Here is an 18,337-nt window from a genome sequence, read left to right on the forward strand (position 1 = left end):
AATCAGTGGTCTTGGCATGTGGTGGTGTTTCTGTCGATGCATGTCAGGGTTGGATCAAACACCCCAGGTCTTTCTCTCCATGTGTCTGGTCTGAGAAAACATAACTTGTGATGCTGAAGAGGTCCTGTAGCCTGACCAGGTTGAAATGATGCAGATTTGGTATAAATGTTTACATACAGTGCTGATTTTTTTTTCTACCATAATTTTTATTTTGTAATGTACAGTCAGGCACCCCAGATTCATTTATAGGATGTGTTTGTGTTTACGACGTACTTCTGCTGCGTGTGATAATCTAAAAAAAAAAACAAAGTTCAAAATTTGACAAAGTGTGCAGTGCTTTGAAAATTGTGTCCTAATAAAGAAAATAGGGTGCAGTGTTTTGGGAAATGTGTGCTGTTTTTCAGGAACAGTGTCTTAATAGAGAAAGAATGTAAATATCCCAACAAACACTATCATGATGAAAGGCAGATGGTGAGAAATGGTGGTTCATTTAAAGTGAGGTGCATATGCTTCTACATGAAGTTAACATAGTAAAAAATACATTTTTTTTTTAATCACAAATGTAAATAGAGTTTATGAATTCGGAAAATAGTTTATTTACAGTTACTATAAGTCACTTTAGGATACTTTTTGAAAAAACATTTTTTAAAGCAGCACAGAGTTATAAATACTAAAGTAAATCCCAAAATAAATCCAAATTACAATAGAAACAAAATTTCTATCATAAAAAGATTTCTGATGCATTTATTGGTGGTGTTTTTGGTGAAGTGAGTTTGGGGCTGTTTTGTTCAGAAGTGATAAGCCAGCTGGTCAGTAAATCTGAAAGGCTTGTTTTCGTTAGCTGTGCATATGAGGTCCCTCATGCGCCGTGCACGTCGTTCCTCCAGCACCAGCCTGCGCGAGTGCTCTCGAGCCATCTGCTGCTCGGCCCTCTTCTCCACCCGCTTACGCCTCAGCCACCTGCGAATGAGAGCACGGCCATGGGGGAGACGAGTCACTGCAAGCATTATCAGTCAAATGATGGCCATTAACCGTGCTGTTTCTTGAAAGTTGAGGGCCAGATTCCCTCTGGTGGCTAAGAGAGAACCGAGTGTTTTATTTGACTTATTTGTTCTTATGTAACTGAAGTGTTTTCAAAAGCTTTAATTTCTGTTGCAGCTCTTACCGATATTAATGACCTGTGACATTTTTTGGTAAACATGGTTTTGTTTTTGTCCAGGCCAGTTCTTGAAGAAGCAGAAAACCTCTGGTCAAACAGACCAACTGACGGTACTTTTACACTCTATAATGTTGATAGTTGATAGTGTTACATATAAAAGTGGTTACCCATGAAAATCAGATTAAACACATTTATCATAAACTCATTCAATGATATTCCAGACTTCGACAGAGGTGAACTCACAGTTTGAAAGCACGTTCACATTCCTCCCGGCTGTGTAACAGATAACTGCTGTCCTCCTCCAGCCTCTTCAGCTCTGTTAGCTGCTTTTCCTTCTGTTGCTGCTCATGTTTCCTCTGAAGCCACAGCCGGAAGGCTTCCTCTGGATTGCTGCTGTCTTTCTGTGAGTGGAAGCAAACAGACATGCACAAACATCTTCAGCATTGCATTGCCATATTCATAGTACTGACACCCACCACAAAAAACTGCATTTAGTCGAAAAAAAAAAAAAGAAAAACATCAGAACCAAAAAAGTCCCTTTGTCTAAAAAAAGTTCACAAATTAATGTAGCACTTTTGAAAATGTATGCCTAATGAAGATTTACTAGCATTATGTCTTTCTTCAACAGTAATGTATGCTTGATAAAATACAGTCCTGAAAATGTAGCAGCTAATTCCTCACACATTATAGCGCTTTCATGCTCTCATATTTTAGTAATAGAAACTGAATTCAAGTTTCAACTTGTTGTTGTGCAATGTGTGGTCATACTTTAGAATTCATCCTTTCCATTTCCTGTGCACGGTGGATTCTTCGCTCCTCCTGAAGCTGTCCTCTCTTTCTCATCAACCAGGCTTTGAATGCAAGCTCGTTTTCCTGTCTTTTCATCTCCTCTTCCTCGCGTTTCCTCTGCTCGGCCTGGTCACCCAAAGGAAGAGAAGAAGAAGAAACTATTACCAGTGACAAACTAACCGACAATTTAAAAATGTCTTCTATCAACCATTATTTCACTAACTATTCCTGACCTCCCTGGCCAGATTCTCCCTCCTCTCCTGGATCTTCTGCAGCACTTCTTTTTGCTGGGGGGAGAGTGTGTACGTGGCCTGGGAGGGGGTCCCTGTGGCGGACTGCACTCGCCGCTTGGCATTTTTCTTCTGGCTGCCCTTCTGGCTCTGGCTGGCTGAGCTGGGCCTGCTCCTGGGCTGTGCAGGAGGTCTCGGCGCACAAAGGTGATCAATAGAAGAAGTGCCTGACCGAGGGCGAGGCGAAGAGGCCACACTGTAGGCTTTAGTGGGGTTTGTAGTCTGCTCCGCAGCCCGAGGGGAGCTGCATGGATAGTCGCTGAAGCTGTTTGTTATAGGAGGGAGAAGATTCTGACTTTCTACCTCGTTGAGATTAACTAAGTCAAACTTTCCATCTTTCTCCACAAGGACCCTGCCCTCTTTCACTCTCTGTCCTCCTCCACTGCTCTCAGACGCTTTGCCTCCATATGCCCCATTTTCATTGCGGGGAGAAAGCTTTAGCTCAGACAGCTTCCCAGACACTTCAGTATCTTCGTTATCCACTCTGTCCTTCTTCATCTTCCCTTCCTGTACCTGAACTATATTTTTAACAAACTGCAGCGGAGGAACCACAAGGTCCACCAGGGTGTCTTTGAAATGCAGTCGCCTCCGTCTTGTTGCATCTGGTGCTTCTTGGTCCCTCAGTTCTCGATTAGCCTGCTGGATTTTCTCAAGAATATACTTTTTTTCTTCATCTGTCTGATCACCGATCCCCAGAGGCGGTTGGTCTGTAGGTGGGGACTTTCTCGGACTGTCTCTGTCTGAATCATACTCCAACGGCTCCATAGGCGACGGCCACCTCTCTTCATCGTCTTCCATTTGCTCTGCTTTTTTAGGTTTCGCCTCTTGCTTGTACCCTTTATCTTTTCTTTTTACTCCTTGTCGTTTTTCATCTTCCTCCAGTTCTTTGTCGATCTCTGCCTCGATGTCCTCATAGTCAGGACCCTGTGAGTAAGGAAAAGAGTGCCGCATTGTTTACTGATTGAATGTAGGTGAAAGAGCAGCACCAGTAAGTACGAGTAGTGGTGATAATAGATATGTGTACGTTGGTTCATCAATATTGCATCCAGGAGGAACAGTGAAAGTATGTCACTGTATGTCAACACCACAGGTTTCACATGCCATCAAGTGCCAGGACGAGTAACTAAACACGACTCGCCAACATACTTTCAAAGAGCAAAGGCACAGACACATGAAGCACATGGGCTTCGATAAATAAAGCAGCACTTCAAGCATATTTTCTCAGAAAGTTGATTAAGAATGTATCTTTCCAATTCAATTCAATTCAATTCAATTCAATTCAATTCAATTCAATTCAATTCAATTCAATTCAATTCATTTCTTCATTTCTACACACTATTACAAAGAAAACCCAACAGATCCACATGAGCAAGCACAAGTGACTGAGGAAAGGAAACACTCTCTTTTAAAAGGAAGAAACCTTTCAGGACCAGGTTCAGAGGTCGCAGCTTTCTGCTACTCCAATCCTCTTGAGTATGTTAACCTATAGTGAGCTAATACTTACCTGGTCCTCGTTTCGGCTTTCCTCACTGATCAGCCAGTCTAGATCCTTTTCAAAGTCATCCTCATACTCCTCCTGAGACTTTGTGTAAACCACTTCACTCATAATCTACAACTGGAAAACAAACAGATAGAAAATTTGAAGGATGTTTTCCCCAGAGCTCCAGACACTAACGAAAGTATAACACAGTCTGAGACAACATTATTCACCTAGAAATTATCTGTTGGTTTAGTTTGTGCACAGAAAGTGCCACCTTTCAGCTGCTGTTAGTGCTCTGGTCTCACAGCAAAAAGATCTGCATGTTCTCCCTGTGTGAGTGTGGGTTTCCTCCCACAGTCCAAGAACATGTATGTGAAGTTAAATGATGACTAAGATTCCACTAAGTGTGAATGTGAGTGTGTGTGGTTGTCTGTCTCTCTGTGCTTGCACTCTGATGAACTGGAGACCTGTCCAGTGTCTCCTACCCATAATCAGGATTTGGGTCCAGCAACTTGTGACCCTGAAGAGGATATAAGAGAGAGAGATTGTACTGGATACTGTCTCCCTTTAACAAGCGCTGTTGCAGCAAATCATCGCAACTTGCACTGTAGGTAAGCCTAGTTTTCACCCCAGATGCCCACCCAACTGCAACCATATCAACTCTACAGTCAAGGAAGTAGAGTTAAACTTATGCATCAATAAAACATCTATCTATATCAAGACTTTTTTAAGGATCAGTGACCGTGGTGAAGAACAATAGCTCATCATTTTTCTTACAATGTGAAATTCTTCTGAAGATCTTATTAACTTTATAGCTTACTGAAGGTGAAACACAAAAGAATACTATCTGTGTTTACACTGTGATCTGTTACACTGTATTTCTATGTGACTCCACAAGCTTCAATTCACCATTAATGGGCATATCAGGGTGTGAGACAGATCCTGGAGGGCCACGGTCCTGCATGTTTTCAATGTTTCCCTGCTGCAAAACAATTTCGTTAATGTCTCATCATGAAGCTCTGCAGAAATCCTGATAAGAAGTCAGTCAGTGCACTGAGGTGTGTTGAACTGCACTAACATTCAACCCATGCAGCTTAGGGTTGGGGTGTTTTTGCAATATTATTCCTGCTGCCGCACTCTTTTTTCCATAGTATGACAAAGATTTACTTTTTTTTTTTTTTTTTTTTTTTGGTTGTTCAACTGAAATATCATTGTTAGGCTTAAGTTCATTCTTACTGAAGATAAACTTGTAATTGCAGGGTCAGCTTCCAGTTTTCTCTGCTCTTTCAAATAAGGTTTTGCTATTATAAAAATGTTCAAATACTGGTTAGCGGTTACAAATGGTATTACATAGTTTTGAGGGCCAAACGCACACAACAACAACAAAAACAAAAAAATAATTTCAATACAAACAAAGCTCTATAATAACAATATTTGTTAATGGATTATGAGGTGATTCTTTTTTTGGTGAAAAAATATCTTTCAGCATGGTCGAGTATTTTGAGAATTTTTTGTTTATTTGTTGTTAACTTTAACAGTATTTTCAGATATTACAGGGCTGTGAATATATTCTGCCGCCATCTACTGGTTATATATTACTGCTGCAGAGTTGGTAGAAAACATTGTTCTTTTTGTGCACAAATAGGTCCCACTTACTGGCATAATGTGTCTTTTTGCTACAGCCTTTTTATCTATGTAAGTGCAGCCAGTTAGGAACCACTGTCACCAGCTTCTGAACGAGAGTCAAGTAAAATAGACGAATCCTGTTATAGCTCAAGGCTTTATATTAATAAAGAGAACAAATGGTGACAGCTGCTGAGCAAAATTTGCAGCCAGCACGTGACATTAATGTGTTTTTTGTTTGTTTGTTCCTTTGTTTTTGGTCTGATGTGGGGGGGAAAAGCAATAGAAAATAGTATTCATTCAACTCACCGCCAGCAGGTTCCTCCCGTGGAGTTGTGCTGTTGGGTAAATGCAATAAAAGGGCATATTATGCTGGTCTTTTTAGCCTAGCACTATTGCCCAGTCTACCTACTCCACACACTGTGTGAGTGTGTGCAGAGCAGCACCTGTAAGCTGCTTCTAGCCTGCAGCTCTAAAAGGTTTAACACAGCCATCGCCATGGAGACGGACAACACGCTTTACCACTTGGGCATGCGCACACAGCTCATCACAGAAGCCTCAGCAATTAAAAAACAGAAGGAAAAGAGCCCTCCAGATGTGTATTGAGCAGAAAATACCACCATTGTTAGTGTTCTGCAATTACTTTTATTAGACCACAGCGAAAGTTAAATAAAAGAACACTATAGCACCTGAAATGATATATCAATTTGTCGTCTGATAAAGATAAAGAAGAACTTGTTCTAAAACAAAGGCGACTACTTGTGATATGTACCCAATTAAAGTAAAAAAAAGCTACTATTTAAAATTTGCACGAGACATCTTCTTTTTTTGTAAATTGCCTAAGTTTTCATTTCAGATTTAATGAAGATCTGTTTCGGGAACACATAGACTATCACCTGAGACTTACCCTGTGAACAATGAAACAATCCACAATGTAAAGTACAGAAAAGAAAGAAATTTCGAAAAGTCATTGCTCATAGGAAACTCCATAAACGAAAAGAGGCCATCCTGCTGATCTAATTCAATATATGGACATTTAGTTATTATTATTATTATTATTATTATTATTATTATTATTATTATTATTATTATTATTATTATTACAAATTCTATGACGTGTGACGTTTGGGGAAAAACGGAAGAACTTTGAATGTGCGCAAGAAGTCTGAGCGTGTGGGCTTGACCAAACGCACTGCATTGTGGGTCTTGAAGTGTTTAGTATCCTCTTCCAGCTCTTTGCATCAAGCTAGCACGAGAGGACAGAAACTACATTTCCCAAACCGCTGTTATCAGTCGCGGGGAGTCCCCGCCTCCTGAACTAACGCACCACTGATAGCACGTAGGCACCACTTGTCACAATGTTTGGAGTTGTTATTAAGTACTCTTAATTTGATAACTGTCGCTGCGCCGAGGACGGAGCAGGCTCTCTCCCACAAATGGCCTCCATTATTCGTTGCTCCGTCAAGAGACGGTGTTTGCTGTCGCGTTTAAAGAACCTGCCAGGTGCAGGAGACTCTCCTCTGCCGTCCTCCCCCTCTCGCTGTGTGTCGCTGACTTGGCTTCCGTCTCCGAGATGGTCTTCCAGAGGTGCCGGCGTGCGGTTCATGTCCCATGGGACCGCGGGAGGGTCTTCCGCCGGAGGAACCAGAAGGGGAGCCGTGGCGCTCGGCGGAGCCGCGGCACTGACTGCAGCAGCGGCCGTAGCGGGGTTTTTGGCCAACGCGAACCACTTCCAGCGGGCAGAGATGGCAACGAGTGTCTCCCCAGCCTTGGCCAAAGAGGAGAAGGAGCAAGAAGGGGACATCCTGGAGCGATGCCGAGGGTTCATGTCTCCTCCCGTGACCGACATCAGTGTGCTGCAGCAGATGAAAGGGGAGATGCGGACTAGGATGGAGATGCTGATCATGGAGACGCAGGCCGACTTCTGCAGAGCCCTGGAGGAGGTGGACGGTGGGACGTTCAAGGTGGACCGCTGGGACAGGAAGGAAGGTGAGGGGGGTCTTAATCCTGAATACACGAACCACAGCATGGGCCAGAAGGGGCCATTTCACCTCATTTAACTGTGCTTCCTCTATCATTTCTACATTTTAAACTTGTGTAAACTTATCTTCCTGGATGTGTTTATTGTAACCATATGTTTGTCCGTGTGTCTGTCAGGTGGAGGAGGAATCAGCTGTGTGATGCAGGATGGAAAGGTGTTTGAGAAAGCAGGGGTCAATGTGTCAGTGGTGTTTGGGAATCTGACAGAGGAAGCTGCAAAGCAGATGAGAAGTAGAGGCAAAGTACTCAAAGGAAAAGATGGTGAGTTCTGGTGGGTGAGGTCTTCTCATGGAGTAAACAGCTTTTGCCTGAAGCACAGACAATATGAACTTACTGTTGTATCTGCTGCAACACTTCCTGTAATATGCTTTACTGAGACTAAAGCACAATCTGAATGGGCCGATGTAATCTTTTTTATTTATTTATTCACTTTTCACAATGTACTCTGTGTTTTCTACCAGGTAAGCTGCCGTTTTGTGCCATGGGCGTGAGTTCCGTAATTCACCCCAAGAATCCCCATATTCCAACAGTGCACTTCAACTACAGATACTTTGAGATTGAAGAGGAAGATGGTGAGTGCTGGTGCGAGACTCTAGTCTCTTGTGTCAGTGACACTATTGATTGTTTGGATGAATGATAACCCTTGTCTTGTTGTGCTTTGTGTGTGATTTCCAGGCAATAAGCAGTGGTGGTTTGGTGGCGGCACAGACCTGACCCCAGTTTACATTAACAAAGAAGATGCCTTTCACTTTCACAACACCCTAAAGGAGGCGTGTGACAAGCACCACTCGCAGTACTACACTGACTTCAAGAAATGGTAGTTAGATTCATCCTGTGTCTGTCGGCACTGACTCATCGGTGTGCATGATTTCTGAGTAAATGTGGACGTGTGTGTGGTTTACAATGGGAGGATCCTCACTGGAGGATGATGATAAGAGGAAGACTCAGCCTAAAATCTGCAGTTACAGAAAAAAAAAAACCGTTGAGTAATGACAGCAGTCAGTAAATGACCAGTAAATGGTCATGGGAAGGATGGGTGTGGCTTATCAGATGTTGCAATAAAGAAAAATTCTGTTGAGTTTCTTTGAAATTTTAATCAATGAATCAAGAGATGAAGCATGTTTAATGTTTGGGAGAACATTTAAATATATCTTTATCAGATATGAAACATGCTCCCCAGCCTTTATGCTAACATAAAAAATGTTGTGGTTTTGCCTTTGGCATTGCATCATCCTTGTTTTTTATCTATTCACTCATGATGGATGTGCTTTACATATTGTAAATAAAATTTCAGCATCGCTTTCTTTTTAATTGAGCTCTGATTTATTTATGTTTTTGTTTAATTTGTTCGCCCTTTCATGCCTTCAAACTTGATATGCTGATTTATTCTGTAGCTCAGCTTCGAAAATAAATAACTTTGCGATACTGTTGTTCTGCTCTCCAGGTGTGACAGGTACTTCTACATCCGCCATAGAGGAGAGACTCGCGGGATTGGAGGGATCTTCTTTGACGATTTGGATTCCCCAAGTCAAGAAGAGGCATTTAGCTTTGTGAAAAGCTGTGCCCGCACTGTGGTGCCCTGTTACCTACCCATCGTATACAAACACCTCAGTGACTCTTTTACGGATGAAGAGAAGGACTGGCAGCAGGTACGACGAGGCAGGTGAGTAAAAAATCCACACAGGTATTTTTTGAAGAATGCATCAGCTTTACATGAGATACTGTCCAGAACACATTGAATTTTGAGTCATGATTCTTATGCTTTCATTCAATCATTCATCAGATTAAAAACTTGTTAATTTCTTGGTTGTTATGTTTTGGGACCCACCTGAAAATGAGATGATGTGTCAAGGTACAAAATTTCAGAGACGTAGATATTAGTATCAAAATAACAATACAACTAAGGGTACTTATTTATCTTATAAAATAAAGTTGAAAAAAGTCTGCACTACCGAATGTAAAGAGTTAATTTTATTTAAGTCAATTTCAATGAAATGGACTTCAGAAATTTGCCAAAAGTCGGCTTGAATCAGTCGTTACACCCTACAAATTTAATAAAGCAGCATCAAAAGTGAAAATAGATACAAGAAATACTTTTTTTTTCTGTGTAATTGTTTTAAAAAAAGTGTGATCAAAAAGTGATTTTGCTATCATGTAGAATCTTTTTTTTTCTCTCATATCCAAACCCAATTTATAAATTATTTGTTTGGAAAACATAAGAATAAAAGTACAGTTGTTTATGGAACCATATCAAAAGTCACAACTTGTCAAGAAAAAAAGTACGTGGAGTGCAGAAAATGTTTGTAGTTCATTACTTTTCACCTCTGCCAACTGTGTCTGACTGAAGTTGCACTCGGTGCTCAGCCTTGATGGTTCACATCCTGGCAGAGCTCAATGCCACAGTTGGGAGTCCTCAATAAAGAGAGCGACAGAACAAAGAACAAACTGAAGGGTACAGTTTTACAATGGGAAGAAATGTGATGGTGAGTTAGAAAGCAAGTCAGCGATTGGCTGGTTTAGGTGCAGTGGGAGGAAAAAGATGAGACTTAACTGTGAATGAGTCTGAACTTTGTCTCATCATTGAACTGAAGTGACTTACACTGAGCGATTAAAGTTTCATGCCTCTAGAGGTGAAATTGCACAACTGTATTCAGGTCAACTGTTATTTGGTTTAGAATGGTCTTGGTACAGGCTTAAAAACAAGCAATAAACAAAGACATGAAAACTGAAATAAATTTGGTTTGCAAGTTTCTTGTTTTAAATCCAGACTGAATTAGATTCCCTAACAATCAGCAATGACAGTATTCACACCATGAGTTTTCAAACTTTATTTCAAGCAATTTTAAAAAGTGAAAAACAAGTGAGTTTCTAAATAGCTGTTTACTGAAGAGCGTAAACCTAAAGCTAATCGTGATAAATCATATAAAGCGTTGTATCTCAATGTGTGTGTGCATTGTAGATATGTGGAATTCAACCTGGTGTATGACCGGGGAGTGAAGTTTGGCTTGGCCACACCTGGCTCTCGAATTGAAAGCATCCTCATGTCCCTCCCGCTCACTGCCAGGTAAGCTGACACCAACTAAATGCAGCAGTTGCTCTTGGATGACAGTATAAAGCTGCCAGTGTTGCCCGGTAACCGACGCACTCTTCATCCTCAGGTGGGAGTACATGCACGAACCTGCCAAAGGTACCCAGGAGGCCGAGATGCTGGAAGTCTTGAAAAACCCCAAGGAGTGGGTGTGAGCACCGTGCTCATTCATTGCACGTCGATGTGGACAAAACAGCCAGGGAAAAATGTCATTGTTGCATTTTATAAAGGCGTGGTCTCTTTGTAAAGGTTGAACCAGTCAAGTCTAGGTTTACCCAAATAAGATGAAGTTGCACTGCAATTGTTTGAAATGATTTGAGCTGGTACTTTTTCTTTCTGTTCTCTCTGTGTCTTTTTTTCAGATCAGCCTTATAACATTTTTATCAGATTTTTTTTTTCGGCCTCACTCAGTCTGCTTTTTTGGTCAACTCAGACTGATAATGTGCTCCTCGACAGGTGTTTGTGTGAAGTGGCTGCTGTCTTTTTGCGTGTCTGGGCTAAATGTGGCTTGCTCTACTTGAAGCTGCCAGAGCTTTACTCTCCTGTCATGACACACTGAACGGGAAAAAACCTGAGCCACTGAGTGCATGTGTCACCAATGATTCATTGTTGATTCATTCACCAATCATTGTTAATAAATTTCATTTTGGTGTTCAAATGTGAAACAATGGATTATTTTCCACAGTGGTGGTTAAATAATGAGAGCGAAACGTTCCGTTGAGCTTCATTTGCATTGTACTTGGTCTTTCATTCGTTGTTAATGAGTTACTGTCTGGTTTATTTGAATGGTCCCAAACAATACTTGGACTATGGATCATGATTATGAATCAAAGTGAAACAACTTTGGGAGGGACCAACCCTTTATAAACCATCTTTGTTTTTCTACTAAATTATATTGTTTTTGTTCTAGCATCCAAGAGAAGCTATAGCTAACTATTCAATCATATATCTCAACAGCTTCTTGAAAATTTTCTGACTCATTCGACAAATGTGTTTATGGGTTCAGTTGACTGTACAAATGTCACATAAAAAAAAAAAAAAATCAAGGGGTGATACGGAAATTTAAAGGAATGCATGCAAAGCAAAGAAAAATGGTAATCCAGCACAGAGCACATTTAAATGTTTTATTACAAATTAATTCAAGCTCTTGCACAAGTCAATTATTTATCACAAGTTCTCTTGCATTTATTGTTATATAATATTCTGATAAGGCATTGTAAAAAAAAAAAAGAAAAAAGCTTTGCAGGTAATAGTGTACCTGGCCAAACCAAAACAACAACCTTTATCAGCACAACTCGATCCAATGTCATAGCAAGTGCTGAGGTTCACAGGTCAACTCACAAAAAAGTATAATAAAAATCAGTGCTCAAAATTTAGGCGGCGTAGACAGGAAGTGTGTAAGATTTATCTTGAAAATTTGGTGTATTTGGTATGAAAGAATATGCAGCAATATTGCATGTAGTTAATGAGCACTTTATAACATTACTGCTGAGAGTGACGCCGGAGACGTCAAACCAGACTGTCCTTTACCTTTAACAGCTCACTTAACCTTTAATACAAGTGCCTTCACTTATTCACAACCTAGTGTAAATTTCTTGCATTAGTACCAATGCAATCACTGCATTCACATCCAGTAAAAAAAAACAAACAAAAACAACAATCTTACTGTAACTTTCAAACATATAAACTATATACATTTATATAGAGGTGCATTACACATGCTAGGCATGGACTTTGTCCATAGTGACGTTAAATACAGATCTCAGTGATTTTTCCAAAAAGCTCCTGTTGCTACAGTGATATGGAACACAAGTTCCACTTCAGCAAGTGACGGTAAAAGAAGAAGACTGTATTCAAATACAGAGGTTACAGTTGCTTAAACGAAAAAGGAGAAGGGTGGTTTCACAGTTAAAGCAGGCTCTGAGCAGAAGTCAGTGACCCACAGATGGCATGAGCCCTGACCATCGATAAACAGTGCAGAGACAGACAACTTCATGTATACAGGCTGAGATGCATGCATTACCAAGACACAAGCACATATGACACACATACAACAGAGCCCCTTTTGTAACTCGCAACCTCCAAAACCTTCACAAGTGTATGCTGAAGTTGGACTAATGCACTGATTTGGCAAATTGACAGTTATGAATACATAACAGTATCACAGCACATTGTTGAAACCAACAAACCAACACCTAAGGGATTGCCTGACATTACAGCTGAATGCAGTGAGGATCGGCTTTACCTTCACGTGGTTTTGACCACAACACTGTCGTTAAGCCTTGATGCCTGGCAGCACTGTAACAGTATGACGCACCATCACCTCCCATCAAAATGGTCCAGATTTGAATCTAAAGTGAGGCTTATTTATCTCTCTGTGGTTTTTTGAGGTTCCTCGAGGAGTCCCTGCTTCCTCCCACAGTCAAATGTGATTATTATGCTCTCAATTAGCCACAGGCGTAGGGGTGTGTGTCACCTGTCATTCAACCAATAATAGCTATTTCAGCCCAAACTGACTCCACACTGAACAAAAGGGCTGTCGGAGATCTTAATGCTCCTTTCAATGAAAACAGCACACAGCCAAATAATAACTAAACCAAAAAACTCCCTTCATAAGTTACCGACTATGACTATTTGTGAATTTGCCATCTAAAACTGAGGTAAAAGTAAACACTGAACTTGAGTAAGTCGGATGCTCACACAGAGAGAATTCATGTCACTAAATGTGAGATTGACTCAAATCACCACAACAAGCAATATATCTGCAATGTGCATCACTTTTTTTTTTAACTTCGTAGTCACAAATGGCTGTGTAATTTATTAAATCAGCTGTGTTCTTGAGTAGATGCTTTTTTATGAGCATTGCAATGCAAAATCTATCATAAGTCACCTTATAAGTGAAAACATTACACACTATTTTCTACAACAAAGTGCTCATATTTTAAGTTAATAAAACTCATTACAAAATATCCTGACATTATCCCCTCAGCTAGAAATAAAACCACCACTGCTGTGACACTAAACATCAGTCCAACCTCCGCCTACACTTATCTCATGGCAATAATTACCTTTTTTGCTTCCCGCCACATGCAACATCGTTCTTATATGCTGGCTTACAGCATCTGCTTCAGCATAATTGCAACGTGAGGAAATGCTGTAGAGGTGGTGATTGGTTTTGGTATTGTAATGTCTCTTGCTTCTTTCTGCGATCACTTCACCTTCACAATAAAAGGTTAGTGCAAAATTCACAGCGTTGGCTGGTAATGATTGCATTTGTCAACTGACCATACAGTTAATAGGTGTTTCTGGTGCATGTGTTGAACAGGGGAGGCTGGTGATATCACAGCAGTAGCACTGCTAAACAATAACATGAGTCGTTGTGTGAGTTGGGGCTTTTGTTGGGGCGGTCGTTCAAGTCACCTTTATTTCGCATGGCCACCGCTGACACTTGTAGAGCTGGTGTTGACAATATCTTCATACTGAGGAGGGGGCTCCGTCTCTATCTGGACATCTGTATGACCCACGGCCTCCTCATAGGATGGTGGTGGGTCTCCGGCACTCCCTCTCCCTGATGTGAGCTCTGAGCCTGGGTAGGCTGGGCTGCTGTGGACACTCAGTTCTGAATGATCACCAGGGTGGTAATCTCGCCCCCACTGGTCCATAGAGACCACCGACAGGACGTGGTTGTGATGCGAGTGTCCCAGACTGGGGCTGCGCTGTGAGCGCTTAAGTGAGTGGCAACGCCACACGCTGATGGCTACTGCGGCAATGATGAACACAACGAGCAGCAATGGCACGAGCAAGTACAGAGAGTGGATTCCACCAACCACCGTCTCCAGCCCCCCCGATGGACTGCTTTCCCGAACGTATTCGTCCCAGAAGCGCCTCTGCAGACAGTCAGACCACAGACATGCTTTTTGTGAGAATCATAAAGAGATGATAGATAGCTGCACACTGTCTAAAGTTTTCTTCAAACATCAAAGCTACAGTACACATGCCGATTGATTCCTTCTTTCCTCATCATAAATATAACAAAGAAACACATAAGCACGATTGTGTATGTATATCTGAGAATTTGCTCCCTGGTGTCTCACAATTGTTCTTCAAATTCGGCTCCCTCTCTTGCATACACTGGGCTGTTCTTCCTGCTGATAGTAATCACTTCCTGAAAAAACACACCACATTCCACAAGCTGCCACTCTTCTCATACTGTTCCTCTGCTGGATGCACAAATCCATTTGAAGAATTAAAAGGGTGAGTATTTACTTTGAGTTACTCAACAGTAGTAATATTGATTTATGAATGCTATAAACAGGAATCATGTTTCAGTAGTCTGTTGGCATCAATCTACAGTAAGAAAGCAAAGTAAGAATGAATCAAATACTGAAGGAAACTACATGAATTACTTCTCTGTTTTTCCTGTAATGATTTGAAAGTATGTGTTGTAATACACAAATTAGTTGAAGTACATTTTAGAAAGGCTGGTTACACATTGTCAAGTAAATCGTCCATGTCCAGGTAACAAAAGTGATAATCATCCTTGCTTGTAATGTATTCCAAAATGTATCTTAATTTCAGTTGCACTGGGTTTTTTTTTTTTTCCCCACGAAAGCAGTTGAGAATTCAATAATACACTACCGGTGGCTATAATGAAAAATGTGTTATATATAGTTTCTAATTATCTGCAATCATTGATATATTAAACCTGCCTTTTATTCACACTAAACACGTATTCTTTTTGCAACAATTACTTCAACACAAATTAACTATGTTGAAAAAATTAATCATAGAGGGTGCACAGGAAATGAGAAAACCTTAAGCCATCTTGAGTCACGGAGAACTTGCTCAGCAAAAGGAAATAATTTTACTAGTATTGGGCAGACTATATCAGCAGCAAGAGTTTTTCTTTCTATATTTTTTCTTTATAGTGCACTTTGGGGTGTTCTTCCCTGATTTGTCATGTGTGCAATACGGTTTTAATATAAAAACATTCAAAAGTTATTGTGTATATATTCTATTAAAAAGTGAGCAAACATGTTGGCACATGTTAGGTTTAGGCAGTAACTATGTACCTCAAATAATGCACACAGTAACAGAAAGCTAATGCTACAAGTAATGATAATTCTACTCATACAGAATCTTTCAAATGTAAGTACTATAACAGATTATTTTTTCAAGGAAACTATGAGCATAATTACCATGCAAAGATAAAATCTTTTCAATGCCGTTTACATGGGTTCTCATGTGTGCCAGGTATTTTAATGAGTTCCACATGTCTGATCCTTTGTGTATGCACAGTCTTCAAAATTAGGAAATATCTGATTAAAGTGACGCCAGTTTCATTCCCTTACCGTCTTCTCTTCATTCTCAAAAGCTTCACGGGCCTCCTCATAAGTACAAATCTCTTCACGGCACTCCCTCTGGATGTTACCCTGCTTCATCTCCTCCAAGAGGAAGTTGGCCCTGCGCAGCCTCCGCAGCACTGAGTGGGCTGCATCTGCTGGCAGGAACACTGAGAGGAGGTCACAAGTGGAAATGAGGGAGACAAAGACAAAGGCAGCGTGAAGACAAGGATGTTAGAGTTTGAGAAGTGCAAGAAAAAAAAATACAGGAATCAATAATAAAGCATACGCCATAAAATTAGGAAAAAGTTAGTAAATTAGGGGTGAGTTGGCAAGCAGAACAGCAAGGGGTGGAAGCAGAAGAAAGGGAGGAATTAAGCAAAGAGAGAGTTAATTGAGAGTGAGACAAAAAGGATGGAGATACTGAAAAAAAGGGAGAACCAAAAAAAAAAAAACTGAGAGGGAGAGAGGTGGGGACTGAAACAAAGGCAGTAGCACAGAGCCCAGCGCTGCTCGGTGCCCACATTTCTGCATAAAAACAAAAGCTCCTTTGATTTAGGCATCCATCCCTGGGCCACATAAGAGAAAGTGGAAGAATGAACTTTGAGAGACAGAGCGCCCCTCTGTTTCACACATCCAGAATATAAACATAAACTCTCCAAAGAAAACTGAGAACAAAATGCCAAAACATGCCTCAGGAATGTTTGATGCTCTACTTATTCAACAACTAATGCCATGCATGACTCGTGAATACAGGGATGTGAGAAGGAAATAAACAAGGACATCATGCAGAAAGGAAGGAATTTCCCCTGGGAAATAATAAGGATTGTTACTGGGTCAAGAAAATCTGAGGAAAAAACATAGAAAGGGCACATTCCAGGCATGTACTCCATCTGTATAACAATGCTTAAGATCAGCACCATACTTTAGGTGCCTGTGGGGTATATCCATGAGCACAGCATTAAAACACTTACCACTCCCCATGATTCCCGCAGGTCTGTTTGGGGTGGTTTATCTGCACACATGCAAGAGAAATTCAGACATGAATCGACAGCCTGTACTTGCTGGAACAAGCCAGATTGTCATGAACAACAACAGAAAGAACTTGTGATACACAGAGAATCAGGACATATTAAGCAAATATAACAAGTTCCCATAATACTGAATGGGAACACTTAATGTAAACATGAATTAATCGACGAAGGTTCTCTTTGACCCAGAGCTCAGTAAAATCTCCACCTTTCCCACGTCAATCTAGGTGAAAACAGCAGCTCGATGAGCGCATAGAACGACATGACGGTGTGGATGAGGCATCCCCGCCTGTAGCAACAGTGACCAATGGCGGCCGCTGACCGCTCTTTCACATGGACGTGTGTACCCGGAATACTGCTGGCTGCTGCCAGAAATAGATGACCAGCAGCGGAAACATCCCCGACAAAGCGCCGCTGGCCCGCTGGAACAATGACAAACAACCGCGACCACCGAGACGCTGCCACCCGGCCCCGGCGGAGTGCGCGCGGCGGCCGTTAGCCGGTTGTCGACCCCGGTGTGTACACAGGCAGGCGGGGATGAATTGTTGGATCCGATCACCTCCAGCTTTGGATGCAGCTTAACGAGCAACACATGACACAAACGACGGGAAGAACCGATAAAAAGAGGTCGAAAGGCAGCCGCCCGATAAACATGGAAGGTTTTACATCTTGTAAGAACCGTCTATTCCTACAGACATAAACTTTATCGGTCCAGTTTACCTTATTTCGTCCCCCAAAATGCGCATTAGCGATCCCTCGCCTCCTCCTCTGCTCCAGAGAGTTGCTATGTAGATTGCGCATGCGCAGTGTGCTTCTTGGACATCCTGTAATCCCCCTCCCCTGGATTAAAGAGACAGGACAGGAAGCGCCCATGAACGCCAACAAAATGCTCCGAATTTTTTGGGTTTTGTTTTGTTTTTTGTTTTTTCAACCTTTTGAGGAACATTGAGAGTTTAGAGAAAAGGTCTCTGTGTCAAATAACGGTAATTGTTTATATGTCCAGCTGAGCTCAGCTGAGAAATGGACATTGATGAATTTGAAGATCTAGACCAGGGGTTCTCAATTAGAAATGTAAAAGGTCCAGAAAATAAGTTTTGAGGAAGTCATAGGTATACAGTGCATGCGTGTCCGTGAAAATTTTTGGACTTTCTTTTTTTATGTTTTCATGCAGTTTGAGGCTTGGTGTACTGTACTGTAATAATCAGGAGTTAGTGGAAGGCACAAAAACAATTATTTTCAGCATCACACTGATATTCTTTCTTACTTAGCATTACTCAGTAAAATAAAACTAAATAAACAACTTTCACGAAAGTCAAATCAAGTGTCTTGAGAATTCAAATGTTCACATTTATCTCAACAGTAAAACAAAGTGTCCTTTTCCTTTTGCAAATGAACCAAAACAAACCCTCATACTGTTATTTGGTAAACAAATGACAAGACCTCAGTCATTAAGGTGCAAAAAAAAAAACAAAAAAAAAACGATGGCACATTCATT

The 18,337-nt window shown here is 41.0% G+C and overlaps 3 protein-coding genes across 4 annotated transcripts; 1 reads left to right on the plus strand and 2 right to left on the minus strand.

Annotated features, from left to right (window-relative positions):
- Positions 1-587: 587 nt before the first annotated feature.
- ccdc181 (coiled-coil domain containing 181) lies at positions 588-6,462 on the minus strand. Of its 2 annotated transcripts, none has more exons than XM_030082415.1 (7): positions 6,249-6,462; positions 5,651-5,679; positions 3,743-3,847; positions 2,182-3,162; positions 1,928-2,074; positions 1,403-1,560; positions 588-960 (listed from the first exon to the last, which is right to left on the minus strand). In XM_030082415.1, exons 1-7 carry the CDS (start codon positions 6,310-6,312, stop codon positions 789-791), a joined length of 1,656 nt encoding a protein of 551 aa, XP_029938275.1. In that variant the 5' UTR covers positions 6,313-6,462; the 3' UTR covers positions 588-788. The 2 variants fall into 2 exon arrangements, with proteins under 2 accessions (XP_029938275.1, XP_029938276.1); XM_030082416.1 differs by having other exon boundaries at positions 3,743-3,853.
- Positions 6,463-6,653: 191 nt separating this feature from the next.
- On the plus strand, positions 6,654-11,321 carry cpox (coproporphyrinogen oxidase). Its single transcript, XM_030082417.1, has 7 exons — positions 6,654-7,330; positions 7,499-7,642; positions 7,843-7,953; positions 8,057-8,198; positions 8,826-9,044; positions 10,341-10,445; positions 10,540-11,321. The coding sequence occupies exons 1-7, from the start codon at positions 6,778-6,780 to the stop codon at positions 10,622-10,624; spliced, it is 1,359 nt and encodes a 452-aa protein (XP_029938277.1). The 5' UTR covers positions 6,654-6,777; the 3' UTR covers positions 10,625-11,321.
- Positions 11,322-11,572: 251 nt separating this feature from the next.
- On the minus strand, positions 11,573-17,641 carry prrg1 (proline rich Gla (G-carboxyglutamic acid) 1). Its single transcript, XM_030082418.1, has 4 exons — positions 17,563-17,641; positions 16,786-16,826; positions 15,821-15,981; positions 11,573-14,356 (listed from the first exon to the last, which is right to left on the minus strand). The coding sequence occupies exons 2-4, from the start codon at positions 16,793-16,795 to the stop codon at positions 13,892-13,894; spliced, it is 636 nt and encodes a 211-aa protein (XP_029938278.1). The 5' UTR covers positions 16,796-16,826; positions 17,563-17,641; the 3' UTR covers positions 11,573-13,891.
- Positions 17,642-18,337: the final 696 nt, after the last annotated feature.

Source organism: Salarias fasciatus, chromosome 23, assembly GCF_902148845.1.
Source record: "Salarias fasciatus chromosome 23, fSalaFa1.1, whole genome shotgun sequence".
Classification (NCBI taxonomy): Eukaryota; Metazoa; Chordata; class Actinopteri; order Blenniiformes; family Blenniidae; genus Salarias; species Salarias fasciatus.